Consider the following 15706-nt stretch of genomic DNA (forward strand, 5'->3'; position numbering starts at 1 on the left):
TAAAGATCAACATTACTGAGCCCTCTTGACTCGATACGTGTTGAGCCGCAGGCCTCTGCGTTATTCATAAGGTAGAGGAGTTCGCTGGTAGTCGAGACACTATCTCAGATGGTCATGTCTGGTTGATTGTCACAGAAACCTCGTTGAGTCCAAACAACCACTCCATAATCCGACCATAGTATCAATCAAACAGACTTGCATGATGCGTTCCCTGCTGAATATTCTCGGAGTGCTTTCCCTCCTCTTGGTGTCCGCATTGGCAAGCCCAGACGCCCACGGCGAGAACGATAGATTTCTCACTCCAGCTCTCAAGTCCAACCCACACATCAGCGGCGTCCGAACCAGCAGACGCGATTTGTTCAGTCGGCAGTCTTGCGATACTGGACAAGAGGAATGCTCAAGTATGGACTGCACCTCCCTCGACCAGTCATCACCGCAGACAGCTCACTGACCGTCTTTAGACCACTGCTGCTCTTCCCTCGACACCTGCTGCGAGAACTCCTGCACACCCCTTGGAGGCGAATGCTGTTCTGATGGTTTGAGCTGCGGCGCCGGCGACTCATGCTGTGGTGATGGGTGCATGCCTTCACTCGCTTCTTGCTGCGGAGATGGTAAGTACAGCATTCCAATTGCTGGCCAGCTACTCATATAAACTGTAGGAGCATACTGTACTCTATCGATGGGGAGCTGTGAGGAAGTGGATGGGGAGTGGTTGTGTCGGAGCTTTGGGGGTAGTGATCAGGCTGGTGCATTTGAGGCACCGGCATGGGGTGCAATTGGGGGCTTGCTTGCGGTGGGTTTTGGTGCCATCAGAGCATTGTGAAAGAAGCCTCTCAGAAGTGGGTGCGATATGTTAGTATGTCTAGAAATGAAAGTCAGTGGTGCTTGATAATCTGAAGTTATCGAGTCTTGTCTATAGAAGCACAGCGCATTGTCCCAAAAAGGCAGAAGCCGATGGAGCCGCGGGCATATGACTAATCGCACGTGACCGCTGCCTTCTAGAGCTTTCCGTTCGAATCTTTCGGTTCAACTTCAGCAACTCCCGGCCCAGCGCGCCGTGTTATTTAACCCCATCCCTCTCCCTGGCGGTATTCTTCTCTGCCTTACCCTCTATTGCCGAGTGGACTTGAATTGATCTACCTTTACTACAGTGTCATTAACCTGGACATTGCTGTCGAAACTGTAAGTTGCTTTGATTTTTTTTTTCTGCCCACAATGCCCCACGCTCGCTTCGTATGATGAGACTATTAGCTGGCACCAGTCAGAGGAAGTTGGACTTGTTCATCTTCATTGCTGATTAGCTTCCTGATCCGGGAACGCTACCCAGATCCTGAATTCAACGCATGCCTTTTGTTCTGCACTCGCGGTCTTTCTTTGTGAACATCGAGGCTAATTGAATGCGTTAGCAGAACCTCTAGCTGAAGATAAACTTCCCCATCGGTGCTCGAAACCTTCAGTACCCGCATCAGAGTTTTCTCCTTCGAATAGACGTATAATTTAATCACAAATACCGACATCATGGTTCTTCACAACCCCAACAACTGGCACTGGGTCAACAAGGATGTCTCCGGCTGGGCCAAGACCTACCTTACGCAAACCCTTCGTGCGGTCTCAGCTGAGGAAGATGGTGTTACTGCAAAGGTGTCGAACGTGCTGAGCATGGACGGCGACGTAGATGTCAGCCAGCGCAAGGGCAAGGTCATTACCTTGTTCGACGTCAAGCTGCAGTTGGAGTATGAAGGTACGCATTTAGCTGTAATTGAATTTCTTCAAGTAGTCACTAAGACGTCCATAGGTAAGAACAAGGAAGAAGAGGCTGTCAGTGGGACCATTACGATTCCCGAGGTGGCCCACGATACCGAGGAAGATGAGTATGTCGTATGTTCCCGAGACGTCCCCAATCACCGCATTCCGGGCCTCGAGCTGACTGGATGCTGCGCATAGTTTGAGATTGAAAACTACGCCGACTCTTCGTCCAAGCAGCCGGTGAAGGATCTTGTGCGCTCCAAGCTTGTCCCACAGCTCCGGAAGGAACTTGCCAAGCTCGCTCCGGCCTTGGTGGCTGAGCACGGAAAGGATATCCAGCACGCCCCTGGTGTCAATCCTTCCAGCGGCTTCACTCCGGCGACGCAATACCCCCAGACCGCCAAGAAAGAAACCGCCGCCCCCAAGACCACCACTACAACGACTGCCGAGAAGGTCTCTGTCAACACCGCTACAGTGACCGCTTCAGACGAATTCCGCACCACTGCCGAAGAGCTATTCAAGACCTTCACAGAGCCCGAGCGTCTCGCAGCGTTCACTCGCGGCGCTCCACGCCAGTGGGATAGTGCTCAGGTGGGCGGTAAATTCTCAATCTTCGATGGTAACGTTACTGGAGAATTCGTGAAGCTCGAGTCGCCCAACCTGCTGGTTCAGAAGTGGCGCTTGGCCCAGTGGCCCCTGGGTCACTTCAGTACTCTCGAGATCAACTTTGACCAGAACGACGTTGACGGCGTCACTCAGATGCGCGTCTCGTGGGCCGGTGTCCCTGTTGGCCAGGAGGACGTCACGAAACAGAACTGGGAGCTTTACTACGTGCGCAGCATTAAGCAGACATTCGGGTATGTTGACCTCCGGCTTGCATTACAACCAATTGCTTCCTTACCAAGCCCTTCCAGATCTCGTTCGTTTGCATGGATACAGCTGCTGATTACAATCTTTGTTCTTTTTCTCGGTATAGGTTTGGCACTATTCTCTGATCAATTCCGGGCATATTGGACACGTTCGTGATAGATTAGATTCTTTGGCGAGGACAGATGTCGCTTACTATGACCTTTGTCGTCGCCGGTGATGCCACCATGTCGTCTAAGTTGTTTTATCTTTTTCGACGGTCTCTTTTCAATCCGTCTCGCCCTGCGCAGGCACCTCTTCCACGATTATACGATAGATTTTCCACGGTTCCTACGGTTAGAACTCTGGAGTACGTAAAGACGAACTGGATAATGAATGAAAGTCACAAAGTGCAATATATTTACCAACTCATCAAGTATTTGCAGTACCTTATGTTTTGTCTGTCTTTCCTGGACATAGGACCATCCACCAGAAAATCACGTGACATACGATAAGCACCCACGACCGTGACTTGCCAGATTGTACGCGTTCATCTCCTCTTAACTCTCTTCCTAACCGCAACTTGCCAGCTTTGATGACCAATGCAGCTGCTCAATCTCGTCCAACTCAACAGTTAAATTCCTATTGAAGTTGATACTCGTGCTTTGACCTCCAGCCGGACATTCAGCCTTGATGATATGCCACTCCCGCTCCAAGTGGAGATAGCTCTGGAAACCAACAATAATCTCGTTTCTGGCTCAGATAAACAGAACAGCGTTATCGACAAAGCAACTCAAAAAGCGAAATGCGGCGTTTGAGCACAGCAATCACCCGTTTACGGAAGTTTTGGCGCTCTGATCCCGCAGGGCCCGAGCCTGAGCCAGTAGATGCAGACTACCCAACATTTCCACCCCCACCACCAGAGGTTATACTTCAAGATCCCGATGGCTACTGGGACTCAGTCTCTGCACGGAAATACGCATGTCCTCGGGGTGTATTCGAGGACAATTCACTATATGCATTGTACCGACTGTACGAATGCTTCGTGCTAGACAAAGTCTTCGGCTACAGAAACTACCTCAAATGGTTCTGGAGGCAGCCTCAGTGGTCTATTTCTGATATCCCTGATCCGCAAGATCAGGAAGAGCCAGCACGGTATGCCTTCCTGGCATGTGTGACATATCTCATGGTGAGATCTTTCAATGCTAGAGTCAAGCTTGGACTGACCAGGGATGCGCCGGCTATCATGACGTTGGAGGAAATTGAAGAGGCTCAGAATCGGAAGGAAGAGGATCGGCCTTATGAGAAGGTGCCTGAGTGGGCGGAGAATGTCGCGCCCATGGCGGAGCCGCTGTACATTCCCAGTCCTGATGGTACTGTGTTGGATGGGAAGTCTGATGAACGGGCCGATCCAGATTTCCTGGCGAAGAACATTATCATCTGGACTCCTCATATACATTTCACTTGAACGAGGCACGGACAAGAGCATAGACAAGAGCACGGACAAGTTGATTCATATGCAAGATTTACCTACCGCCAATAATTACAAGTTTCCACCTAACGCCAAAGCCGTTTGAAAGGGATTGAAAATGGCACAATGCAGGCCAAAAACCTAAACCGAGGACCGAAAACACTTCATACGATACCGTTCGGTTTGTACATGCGCTTGTACTCCCCATTCACAGTCGAAGGAAACGCTTGCTAGTTTGATGATGAAACTGTTGAGCCCACCCCTGAATGGTAGCAACTGGCACTGGCTGTCCGTTGCTTCGAGTAACAATCTGATTCAGATAATGGACGGCATGGCATCACTTATATCATAAGGACGGACCTGCTGCCCACCAGTCAACAGCCTCTGGACCTTGCCAGAGAAAGAATACTTCCATGGCGCCGCCAGAATCTTCAATCCCGGCTTGTGAAAGATAACAACGTTCTGCTCGATTGCCTCGTTTCGAAGAGATCGGGAGATCCTCGTTTGGCGTCGGCTTCCCGTTGCTAGTTTGCGGAGGAAATCAGGAAGGCGCGACGACGCAGCCCAGACGCTCGACGCAACAAGTTTCAAGTCTGCTCTCTACTTAGTCTGCTCTGTTGGAAAGAATAAATGCCCTGACATCCTTTACCCCTGGAAGGGCGCCTGGGGAGGCAGCCTCATGCCTACTAAAGTGGCCACCGAAGAGGCCTGGTATAGTTTTAGAGCTCAGGCGCGTAACACAAACGGCGTTCGTTTACTAGGCATCTCAGCGCTACACCTACTACATTTAAAATTGCATGGAATCTATTCTGTATTGATGTGACCCAAGTCTTCAAGCCATTTGTTTTCTTCCCTCACTGCTTGAAGCATTTCACGTTCAGACCCCAAACATCGAGTACGCACCTGGAGAACTAAACCAAAGACAAGCCGTCGTCCACAACAATTCGAAAACAAGCATGAGCTGCGGGTCTTGCAAGCAAGCTGATGGAGTCGACGGTCGACGCCCTAACCAGCGGGCTAGACCTGGACAGCAAGGCCGTCCAATGCAAATCGGAGCACCGATAGAAACGACAATCCATATTCTCGCAACCGAACCGACCAGGACGGCGTACCCATACCTACCGCTGTGCACGAAATCGATAGGTCAACGCTCAACAGCGCATTGACTTACATGGCAGCCTACCTCCATCAACGGCGAGCCCAGCTGACGGTCATTGCTGTCGGCGGTGCCATCAACACATTGTACCTGCGTACAAGAAGCTCCATCCACGATGCCGATATATTCGGTTCGATGATGGATACAACGGCGTGTATGCTGCTGGATGAAGCAATGCAGCATGCCATACGCCAGGTCACAACCGCTCTGAGCACTGACTGGTTCAATACCGAGATCCAAATGTGGCTTTCTCCTGACCTCCATCGGCAATTGGCAACATTCTTTCCATCACTCTCCGTTCGGCGTCTCGCCCATCCATCAAAAAAGCTATGCGTCCGATTCTGGCTCCGCAACAATTGCGCCGGGGGAAGTGGGCGGCAGGACGACCCTTGAGGCCGTAGAAGGCCGTTGGGGGATGTCCTCGTCGTTGCTCGATAACTAGCGATTGCTGCCCATGGCAGGGTGGCGCCTCACGCTCAACCATTCTTCATTCGCTGGTGTCATCCAAGATGGCCGGAAAACAGCCTCGTACCATCACTTTTGCCTGGAAATCGTCTCCGCAAATGGGCTCAGACTCTCCTCGACATTCATCTGCGTTCTCTCCCGACAGCCCCTTCGACAACAGCAGCAACACCAACAACAACGACTGAAAATACCATTCGCGTTGTCTTTATCTCAGGCACGCATAGCAATCAGCCCGACCTCCCATCTGGCGATGTATTGATCCATGCCGGTTATCTAACAGAGAATGGCTCCTTCGATGAGCTTCAGAGCCAGATAAGCTGGCTTTCGGCGCAGCCTTCTCGGTACAAGATTGCTATTGCGGGAAACCATGATGACCTGCTCGACGAAGACTTTCTGGAAAAGTATCCAGAGCGAAAGTATAATGATGCTCGAACAAGGAAAGAGCTTGACTGGGGGGATGTAATCTATCTCCAGGATGAGAGTGTTACGGTGGAGTTCCCGCCAGATTTAAAGCAACAGCTGTCGTGTCTTGACCATAATGGTCAAGATCATGGTAGATCTGATACTGGACATGCTATCCATTCTGTCTCTGGTTCTGGGCCCTCGAACAACAACCAGAATCAATTACATTTACCTACACAACCACAACAATCCACCCAGGAACCCACAACCAAACCCAGAGCTCTAAAAATCCACGGCACCCCCCAAACCCCCCAATACGGCATCTCCACTTTCCAATACCCCCCTTCCTCATCCCAGCGCACCTGGTCGAACAAAGTTCCCAGCGATACAGATATCCAAATCGTGCACAGCCCACCGTGTCTGCATCTCGATATAGATCCCAGTCCTGGAGCAAATGGAATTGGGCTCCGACACAGTGGCGACGCGCACCTGACTACTGAGATCGGGCGGGTTAGGCCGCGCCTCATTGTATTCGGGCATATCCATGTCGGGTATGGGAGGGAGAATGTGGTGCTTGATGTCGTGAGGAGGGGGTACGAGGGGATTTTAATTCGGTTGGGTGGGTGGGGGACTCTGTGCGGGATGGGGGTGGGTTTGGGTTGGGGGGGTGAAGGGGTTTGTAGAGGGAGGAAAGGATAAGAGGGTGACGACTTTTGTCAACGCGGCGGTTGTGGGTGGGGGGTTGGCTAATGATGTTAGGAATGAGGCTGTTGTTGTTGATATATAATCTTAGGGATTGTTTGATTGATTTGGACTGGGGGATTTACTTGTGGCTAGAGATGGTTTTGATAGGAGTTGTTTAGGGCTTATTTGTTATCATCGTCGAAGACTTTAGCAGGAGTGCCTTTAGACAGACCCTGAAAACGGTAATGGCTTTTATAAAAACTCCAATTGAGACAAATAGATCTTCCAGCGAGTATGGACTGTTTTATATGCAACAGGCGCTCATGCTCATCTATTATCCATTAAGTATGTAGGTCACTGCCGAGCATCGACAACGATCTCCTTGAGCCCAGTCAGGCCATCCATAATGCCATCTTTAAAAGATGTTCTTCTCTCCGTCGACAATATTGGACACCGCTCTCGCCTTCTCCTTCATCTGCTTCTGCATCTGAGGCTCAACAGGCTCGTTATCGTCGTCAGCATCGTCATGTTGGTTAATCGTATACCCGGTGTCACTAGCATCAACAAACGCCTCAATCCCCTTGCCGTTCCTGGGATACTCCTTGACAACCTCTTTATGTCTCTTCAGCGCAGCGCAGAGCTCCTCGTTGCTGACGTCGTTGAGGAACGTGCAGGTTCCCAACGGACCGGGCACAGCGGCGCGAAGCAGACCGTCCCGGGTGCGGAGGATGGCTTCGGTGGCTCTGTGCAGGATGTCTTCGTTGAAGTCGTCGTCGTCCATTGAGAGGCCGGCGCGCGAGAAGAGGGTTAGGAGGCGGGCGTGCTCGGCGTCGCTGAGGAGGCCACGCGAGTTTGCTAGCGTTGCGGAGAATGCCATGTCGATTGAGATGGCGTGGCCGTGGCGGAGGGGGACGGGGGGTACGAGCTACATACAGGTGTTAGAAGCGACCTAGAGATATGTGGTAAGCATACTCACCTCGTGCACTGGTGACCAAGTATGCCCATAAGCAATGACTCTGTCGAGACCAATCTCGTGGAGGTTTGGAGACTCCAGCTTCAGCATCTCATAGATACCATTGCGGTTGATCTCATCTGCAGCCTTCTTGACCTCGCCCTTCTCATTGCCGTGAAGAGCGCGCCCGAACTTGGTCCCGATCAATCGCTCACAGAACTCATCTAGTAGATCAAAGGTCCGCAGATGCGCACAGCTAGAGATTTTGATGAGCTCTGCAAAGCCATTCCTGACTTGAGCTTCAGGCAGGGTACGGAGGAAGCTAAAATCGAGAAATGTGTGCATGGGCGCGTGGTAGGCGCCGAGACGGTTCTTATAGTTGCCGTAGTTGACGGCAACCTTTATGCTGACGCTGGCATCGATGAGGCCGATGACGGTTGTCGGGATGCGGATGTAGTTGGTGTTGCGGCGGTACGAAGCACAGGCAAAGCCGACGACATCGGTGACCAGTCCTCCACCCTGGCACGTTAGTGATTGACTAGAAGAAGACTGTAGGAAGGTCCGGGCGAACATACAACAACCAGAACGGGCTCTTTCCGGATGAGCCCGAAATCAGTCATGGAATCGACAATGTTGGTGAATGTCTCCAGGGATTTGGCTTTTTCACCGATCATGGTCTGGTGGACCTTTAGTTCGAGGCCGTGATGGTCGAAATACCTCTGCATCTGATCCCCATAGAGATCAAAGATGTTCTTATCCATGATGGCCAGGCAACGGCCCCAGCGCTCATATAGACTGGCCAGGTCATAGTTTACCGGGTCAAAAACACCATCGAGAAAGCTGAAGCTGTATTCAATCTTCTCATAGCCCTGGATGTGAAAGCCATTGGCCGTTTCCGAGACGGTAGCCTTGAGGTCTGACATGGCGCTGGTTAGAATGTGGTGAAGTTGAATGAGTTAGGGAAGACTGGGACATGACGGACAGCCGCAGCAGTAGATAAAGTTAGATAGAGTTGGCCCACCGCGACGATTGGAGTCAATCACAATCACCGCATCAGCAAACGTCAACGAGTTTTCTTGATCGAGCCAACTGCTGTTTGAACTGACACCACTTGCTCCTTCCAAATGCGGACAGCACACCCCCCCCCCTGGGTTGCATCCGCAGCACCCGGCGATCCATGACTCTCTGTTGACGTGCATTTCTCACAACCTCATCCCACACACAAATTAATTATATCATTAATACCAACTATCGATCATCATCTCACCTAACAAGGCGACTCTGGAAAATGGCCAAATTTCCCGATCTGGGTGACTACAAGCCCAAAGACCAGGACCAGGACTTCTTCGACGATGGCCGCGAAATCGAGCTGCTGCACTTTGTGTATGAACATCCAGATTTGGAGGGCATGCGAGGCTCTCCGAAGAGGGTTCTTGATGCCATTGATGGGTTCGCCAGATCGAAGAAGTACCTGATGAATGTGGGCAGAGAAAAGGGCCGAATTGTTTGCGACCTCATAGCAGACGTAAAGCCAAAGACAATGGTATGTTTGCTTACCTAACTAATTCCTGCAAATTTTTTTATTTGGACTTAGAGCTGACTATTTCAGGTTGAATTAGGCGGCTATATAGGGTATTCCGCCATCATGTTTGGCAATGCAGTCCGCGAAGCAGGCACAGGCGACGAAGTTTACTACAGCGTGGAGAAGAACCCCGAGTTTGCAGCAGTTGCCACGGCTCTCCTCAGTCTCGCGGGCCTGTCGGACTTTGTTCAAGTTGTCATTGGCTCCAGCAGCACATCTATTGTTCGCCTCTGCACCGATCATGGGCTTGACCGAATTGATCTCCTGTTCCTCGACCACTACAAGCCATTCTACGCAGCAGATCTGAAGCTCTGCGAGGATTTGGACCTGATTGTTCCAAATACAGTCATTGCTGCCGACAACGTCATTCACCCTGGAAATCCGCCGTATCTGAAGTATGTCCGGAGTAGTGTGGACGAGAAGAGGAAGAGCTTGAAGCTGGAAGAGGTCGCGATGAGCATAGAGATGCCCAAAGAAACGGTGGACCAGTATAAAAAAAGGTACGGTGTTATGAACACCGGCAAATATGTTGGGAATCCGAATCTGGTGTATGACAGCAAGTTGATTGAGGGCGCAGAGCCGACGGGTGAGCCGGTAAGAGCCCTAAATTCCTTATCAACACAACACAAGCTGACAAGAACAGGATGGCGTTGAGGTCACCAAATGCGTGGGTGAGGAAGAGAGAGGAACATGTCCAGAGTCAAAGTCATGACGTATACTCTAGATAACTCTAAGTAGCTTAATATGCAAACATAATAGATAGCCAGCAACCCCGCAGTTCGCCTTCAACCGCCTTCACAGCCCTCACCTAGCCGCCATCATGATCCCCCAGGATGCCCTCCTCCTGCTTCTCAGCTTCATCTGGCTCCCCATCTCTACCCTTATAACCATAACCTCCTTCCTAATCACTTCTTTCAAAAAATTCAAACCCCACCCCAATACCCCGCCTAAAAACCCCAAAACAATACTCATAACCGGCATATCAATGACAAAAGGCCTAACAATTGCGCGCCTCCTGGCAAAACACAAGCCTCGATCCTACCGCGTAATCGCCGCAGACACCGAGTCCATCCCGTTTACCTCTCCGGGCAGATACTCCCGCGCCATATCGAAGTTCTACCGGCTAGACGAGGAAAACAGTATCTACTACATCACCTCCCTCCTCCGCGTCATCCGCGACGAGAAAGTCAATCTCTGGATTAGTTGCAGCGGTGTAACACACGAGGTCGATGATGGACGAGCTGCTGAGCTTGCGAAGGAGGAGGTGCAGAAACAAGGAAAGAGGCAATTTCGCGCAATCCAACTCAACGCCGATATCGTGCAAACCTTACATGCCAAGGATACATTCATCGATTATATCCGGCGTCTGGGGATGACGGTTCCCGAGTCTTATCTTTGTATCTCGGCGGGAGAGGTTGAGGTGATTCTGTCGACATATCAGAACCAGAACCAGCCAGACGCAGACCCAGAGAAGACAACTGAGAGTTGGAAGGGTGAAGGGAATGGGAAGAAATTCCTCCTCAAACCCCTCGACGTCAACGACGCCGCGCGATCAACCTTCACCTGCACAAGTTCCCCATCTCTCCTCCCGCTTTCTACGCCCTCCGAAACGAGGGCATACCTATCGAATCAGTCCCTCGCATTGAGCATCAGTCCTGAGTCGCCTGTCCTCCTACAGGAACGGATAAATGGGACTGAGTACTGCACGCATGCGCTTGTTATCCGCGGGGAAGTAAAGGCATTCGTGGCGTGTCGGTCGAGTAGTATGCTTATGTTTTATGAGCCGTTGGATGCGGATGATTTGCTTAGTGTGAGGATGAGGGGGTTTACGGAGGGGGTTGTTAGGGATCTTGCGAGGAAGGGTTCGTCTTCACCTGCAGGTGGAGAGTCAGGTGGAAAAGGAGAATGGGAAGGGGTGAATGGGCATTTGAGTTTCGATTTTATTGTTCAGGATCCTTTTCCTCATGATCGTGGCCTTGGTGAGGATGATGGTAAAGGTGAGGGTAATATCAAGCTCTACCCAATCGAATGTAACCCGCGCGCGCATACAGCTGTCGTGCTGTTTAGCGAGAGCGCCGAGATGGCGGGTGCTTATCTTTCTGCTCTTGATGGCGATGATTCCACTTCAGGAGCAGAGGCAGAGGCAGAAGAGGGCTTCGAATTGCCCGTCGTGGTCCCCTCCCCCAATTTCCCACCGAAAAGCTACTACTGGATCGGGCACGACCTCGTCACGCTCTTGATCCTGCCAGTATACGAACTCATAATCACGCTCTCCCACGGGATCCTCACCCAAACCACCGAGCTAATCAAATTCCTCCCGGAGATCTTACTCACCGAGACCGAGGACAGGGACGGCGAGAGACCAAGTTTCAGACAATACCTCAGTCCCAGTGCGCAGACTCAAGCCTGTATGCAGGAAACCCGAACCAAACTGCGCACATTCTGGGACCACATCCGATATTCAACGGACGGAACATATGACCCCTGGGACCCGGTACCGTTCTTCGTGCTGTACCATGTATACTGGCCGGCGAGGTTTGTGGATTGTATTGTGCGGGGAAAGAGGTGGAGTGCGGTGAATGTTAGTACGGGGAAGATGTTTGAGTGTTAATTTTGTTTCTTTTTTTCTGCGTAGTAAGTGGTGTGACTTGGCTGGGTTAGGTAGAGGTGAGTTGCGTGGGTGGTACGTTGTAAGGGATGGATGCCTTGTCTATGAGATCATGTATCATTCTCTGAATTCCCTATTCTATCCTTTTTAGATGGTCATTTTTGCCGTCACAGATTCCAACCAAGATAAGAGATTTAGAGAGTCTTCTCGATCATCTCGATGCCGTAGTCGTTCTTGAGGGTCTTCTGGATGGGCTCGCAGATATCCCAGGTCATGGGAGCAAGAACACCCTAGTCCACATTAGTCACCGAATATTCAAAGAAGTCTTAAAAGTCACGAGCTCACCTTCTGGCTGATAGTACCATCAAGAACCAACTTGACGGCAACACCGCAAGGAATACCAACAAGCTTAGCCATGGCCGAGTAACCGCCAGGGACACCGTACTCGCAGAGCGTGCTGGTGCGGGTCTCCTTGGAGCCGTCCTTGTGCTCGATGCCGAACTTGTGCTGGAGCATGACGAGATCGCGCTCGCCGGGGCCGTACTGCATCTTCTGCTCGAGGGAGGCGCAGAGGGTATCGAGGGGGTTACCGCGGGGCGTGATCTTCTCGTCGGAGAAGATGCCGATCCAGCGGAGACCGGAGATAATGCGGTCGCGCTCGTCGTTGTTGGGGAAGGCGGTCTTGGAGGAAATGGCCCACTCGAGGTCCTTCTCGGAGGAGGATGTCGCGCCGAGGATCTTCTGCGTGGCTTCCTTCCAGGAAATGGGAGAGCTGAGGTAGTCGCGGGCGTCGTCTTCCAGGAAGCCGATGTCGACGAGGACCTTGATGAATTCGGGGAAGCCCTGGTAGCGGAGGGTGCCGCGGACGAGGGTCTGGGCTTCGGGGATGTTGTAGCGCTCGCGGAAGGGGGTGGAGTCGCGGTTGGGGTAGGCGACGAAGGCGAAGCCGGGGTAGATGTAGTATGGCTTAGCGGTGGCCATGAGGTCGGGGCCGGCAATGCTGATCTCCTCGCCGTCCTTGTAGAGCTTGGCGGCGTTGCGGAGGGCAAGCAGGACACCACGGCTGGACCAGGAGAACTTGTAGCCCAGAGGGTTGTCGGAGGACTCGGGGGCGGGGAGACCGCCGCAGTAGGAGAGGAAGGAAGTGATCTTACCACCTTCCTTGTGGACTTCGTCGATGGTCTTGACGGCGTAGAGGTGGTCGATACCGGGGTCCAGACCAATCTCGTTCATGACGGTGATACCAGCGTCCTTGCACTGCTGGTCCAGCTCCATCATGGCGGGAGAGACGTAGGAAGTGGTAACGACATGCTTCTTTGTGCGGATGGCCGACTTGATCACCTGGGCGTGGAAAGTGTAGGGGATCAACGAGATGGCCAGGTCGACCTGGCTCAAGGCGGCGTCGAGAGCCTTGTCGTCATTGACATCGAGGGAGATGGCCTTGGTGTTCTTGAAGCCTTCGCAAAGCTTCTTCGCACTCTCGAGAGTTCGGCAGGCTGTAGTCATACAAATCCATTGTCAGTTCTGTAGGACCGCGGGGTACGAGGCGCCGGTGCTCCCATTGGGCTTTCAATCGCAGTTCAAGTACGTACCGACAGTAACTTCGACATCGGCCTTGCTCAAGACCTCAACGGTGGGCTTGGTGACTATGCAACAGAAGCGAGTCAGTTAAATCAGTCATAGTCAGGGCGACACCCAATGCGGGGTTCTCGATCTCGATCAAGATGTAGGCAATAGGAGGGCTGGGACGTACCGAAGCCTGAGCCGAGCAGGAGGACCTTGGAACCAGCAACTTGCTTGACCATTGTGACGATTGGAGAGATATGGGGATTATCCTTGGGGGAGAGATCAAGTGAGTCACTTCAGAGAGTCTCAAAGTTGTTAACGTTATCCCCGCCGCACTGTGGGATGGTCACGTGAAAATATCCAAAGCGGTATCGGAGTACCCCAACCAGCAGAGGGCGGTAGGTATGGTAGAGGCAAACTACTGGGATATCCCTATAGTATAGGGTTGAAACAACAGCTTGTCACTTATGTTGTTATTGTTCATGAGCAACCAGCCGCTCCGCTTGTATGTGCATGAGTTTTGTACACTATCAACAGAGATGCTCTATCTTATCAACCGTATACCGACCCCAACGAAAAAACAAAGGCCATAACTCCACAAGTCTAATGCTATACCCAATTGCCAGATAATAAGTATATAAGGGTATCAAGAATCGAGACTATAAACTCTTCGGCTTGGCACCTGAGCTCACCACGAGCTCTTCTCTGCTGTCCTCCGCGGATTCCTGGAAATCACCATCAAAGTTTCCCTCGGCATCTGGGTTTTTTCTCGCCTTGGAGACTCTCCGCTGCCATCTTAACAACACAGGCAGAAATTGCCACAGATCGAACTCGGGCCACAGGATGTCTAAAAATGCAATTTCCGTGTCCTCGTGGCATTGCCAGAGCATAAAGTCGCTGAGACGTTCCACGCCGGATGTTCGGATCAAGAGGTCAAGGGGAGGGTTGTCCCGGGTAAACATGTGTTCGGTCAAGGTTTGCCGTGTGATGGTTTCGGGTGATTTGAAGACAGGAGGCTCGGACCCGGTGGACTCTGTCGTTCGACCTTTGGTCGGCTGCTCAGGCAGATGCAGTGTGGCAGCAGATGAAAGAGCGGATTCCGACTGATAGACCTTATTTGGCTGGTTTGGCTTCTGGGTATCGTCTTCTTCGAGTGTAGATGATTCCGATACAGAGTCCGTCTCAGGACCCGAGTCTTCCGACTTTCCGTTCGTTGTTCGAGACCGGATATTCTGCGTGATGTGGTCTTCGGAGAACGGAGTTCGCGAAAGAGAAGGCGCCAAGCGAGTCGATCGTAAAGGCTTGCTGTACTCGGCTACTGTATCACGAATAGCGCCGGTGATCTCGTCGCGGGAGGTATATGGAAAGCAGATGTTCAGAACACGTTCGCCGTTATTCTTTGTTAGGTCGACTGCTCGATCCACCGCAGCAAGCACGTCAGGCCGAAGCAAATCCAATCGACCCAGCACTCGAACTTTTGCCCCGTATCGGTCCAAGATCTCGCCATGCTGTGCCATCTGCGACAATTTGACCCGGGCCATTTCCATCAGGGCATCCACCTCGAATTTCGACCGCTTGAAGTTCTCGATGCTGAAAGCATAGATTGTGACGACTTGTACTCCGCTTCGGTAGCATACCTCGAGGATCTGGGAGTGGAAAGAATATCAGCACATCGGCACATAGCAACATATAGTAAAAGAAAAGAAACAGCGACGAAGATTAAGGCAAAACTCTCGTGCTTAAACATCGGACAAAGACTCACCCGTGCCAGCGCCTCAAAACCCAAATTATGTCCCTCCACCGTTTCAATCCCGTGAGTACGAGCAAATCTCCGGTTCCCATCCATGATAAAAGCAATATGCTGTGGAACTGGCCCCTGTCGGAGTGCTCCAACCAGCAAGTCCCGGAACTTGGAGATCGCATACTCGATGGGCGGTGATGCAAGGAACCAATTCCGGAGACGTGAGAGGTGCATTGACGTGGCCATTTCGACGGCGGTTTCGTATGACAGCGATGATATTAGCGATGAGGTATAAGGTCTGGTCAAGTCTGATTATCGTATAGCGGAGTCAAGGATCGGTAAGCGTAGGTAGCTGAAGCGACTGGCGTGTGCGACGAAGGAAATGCGAACGATGCAGGAATGTAGACTCGGTGAAGGAAAGCCACGCCGAATCAAGACAAGTTCTAATCGCGGGTATAATACAGCTGATAAAAGGTGGCCAGAGAAC

The 15706-nt window shown here is 51.7% G+C and overlaps 8 protein-coding genes across 8 annotated transcripts; 5 read left to right on the forward strand and 3 right to left on the reverse strand.

The window, feature by feature from the left end:
• Positions 1-202: 202 nt before the first annotated feature.
• On the forward strand, positions 203-823 carry BDV17DRAFT_285584 (uncharacterized protein; the record flags this gene model as incomplete). Its single annotated transcript, XM_073760736.1, has 3 exons — positions 203-401; positions 462-611; positions 660-823. The coding sequence occupies 3 exons, from the start codon at positions 203-205 to the stop codon at positions 821-823; spliced, it is 513 nt and encodes a 170-aa protein (XP_073610057.1).
• A 221-nt stretch (positions 824-1044) lies between these two features.
• BDV17DRAFT_277706 (AHA1 family protein) lies at positions 1045-3052 on the forward strand. The gene is made up of 3 exons (XM_073759460.1): positions 1045-1182; positions 1410-1878; positions 1945-3052. Exons 2-3 carry the CDS (start codon positions 1519-1521, stop codon positions 2770-2772), a joined length of 1188 nt encoding a protein of 395 aa, XP_073610058.1. The 5' UTR covers positions 1045-1182; positions 1410-1518; the 3' UTR covers positions 2773-3052.
• A 9-nt stretch (positions 3053-3061) lies between these two features.
• BDV17DRAFT_16812 (uncharacterized protein) lies at positions 3062-4647 on the forward strand. The gene is made up of 2 exons (XM_073754769.1): positions 3062-3134; positions 3227-4647. Exon 2 carries the CDS (start codon positions 3398-3400, stop codon positions 4058-4060), a length of 663 nt encoding a protein of 220 aa, XP_073610059.1. The 5' UTR covers positions 3062-3134; positions 3227-3397; the 3' UTR covers positions 4061-4647.
• A 587-nt stretch (positions 4648-5234) lies between these two features.
• On the forward strand, positions 5235-6873 carry BDV17DRAFT_296559 (uncharacterized protein; the record flags this gene model as incomplete). Its single annotated transcript, XM_073763315.1, has 3 exons — positions 5235-5589; positions 5662-6679; positions 6846-6873. 3 exons carry the CDS (start codon positions 5235-5237, stop codon positions 6871-6873), a joined length of 1401 nt encoding a protein of 466 aa, XP_073610060.1.
• Positions 6874-7185: 312 nt separating this feature from the next.
• On the reverse strand, positions 7186-8645 carry BDV17DRAFT_285587 (sedoheptulose 7-phosphate cyclase; the record flags this gene model as incomplete). The annotated part of the gene is made up of 3 exons (XM_073760737.1): positions 7186-7695; positions 7747-8241; positions 8298-8645. 3 exons carry the CDS (start codon positions 8643-8645, stop codon positions 7186-7188), a joined length of 1353 nt encoding a protein of 450 aa, XP_073610061.1.
• A 365-nt stretch (positions 8646-9010) lies between these two features.
• Positions 9011-11915, forward strand: BDV17DRAFT_296561 (uncharacterized protein; the record flags this gene model as incomplete). The annotated part of the gene is made up of 4 exons (XM_073763316.1): positions 9011-9265; positions 9332-9898; positions 9948-9971; positions 10068-11915. The coding sequence occupies 4 exons, from the start codon at positions 9011-9013 to the stop codon at positions 11913-11915; spliced, it is 2694 nt and encodes an 897-aa protein (XP_073610062.1).
• A 191-nt stretch (positions 11916-12106) lies between these two features.
• Positions 12107-13717, reverse strand: lys9 (saccharopine dehydrogenase (NADP+, L-glutamate-forming); the record flags this gene model as incomplete). Its single annotated transcript, XM_073760738.1, has 4 exons — positions 12107-12202; positions 12258-13408; positions 13505-13558; positions 13666-13717. The coding sequence occupies 4 exons, from the start codon at positions 13715-13717 to the stop codon at positions 12107-12109; spliced, it is 1353 nt and encodes a 450-aa protein (XP_073610063.1).
• Positions 13718-14104: 387 nt separating this feature from the next.
• BDV17DRAFT_16872 (undecaprenyl diphosphate synthase family protein) lies at positions 14105-15630 on the reverse strand. The gene is made up of 2 exons (XM_073754780.1): positions 15241-15630; positions 14105-15124 (listed from the first exon to the last, which is right to left on the reverse strand). Exons 1-2 carry the CDS (start codon positions 15463-15465, stop codon positions 14138-14140), a joined length of 1212 nt encoding a protein of 403 aa, XP_073610064.1. The 5' UTR covers positions 15466-15630; the 3' UTR covers positions 14105-14137.
• Positions 15631-15706: the final 76 nt, after the last annotated feature.

Source organism: Aspergillus undulatus (assembly GCF_047715775.1).
Source record: "Aspergillus undulatus strain CBS 261.88 unplaced genomic scaffold BDV17scaffold_100, whole genome shotgun sequence".
Lineage (NCBI taxonomy): Eukaryota > Fungi > Ascomycota > Eurotiomycetes > Eurotiales > Aspergillaceae > Aspergillus > Aspergillus undulatus.

Bases quoted from the DNA above. Each gene is read 5' to 3' on its own strand.
- BDV17DRAFT_16872 (XM_073754780.1), bottom strand. From the start codon at position 15,465: ATGGCCACGTCAATGCACCTCTCACGTCTCCGGAATTGGTTCCTTGCA. The intron at 15,125-15,240 runs GTGAGTCTTTGT...TTCCACTCCCAG, and splicing joins GTTTTGAGGCGCTGGCACGG to ATCCTCGAGGTATGCTACCG.
- BDV17DRAFT_277706 (XM_073759460.1), top strand. From the start codon at position 1,519: ATGGTTCTTCACAACCCCAACAACTGGCACTGGGTCAACAAGGATGTC. The intron at 1,879-1,944 runs GTATGTTCCCGA...TGCTGCGCATAG, and splicing joins CCGAGGAAGATGAGTATGTC to TTTGAGATTGAAAACTACGC.
- BDV17DRAFT_16812 (XM_073754769.1), top strand. From the start codon at position 3,398: ATGCGGCGTTTGAGCACAGCAATCACCCGTTTACGGAAGTTTTGGCGC.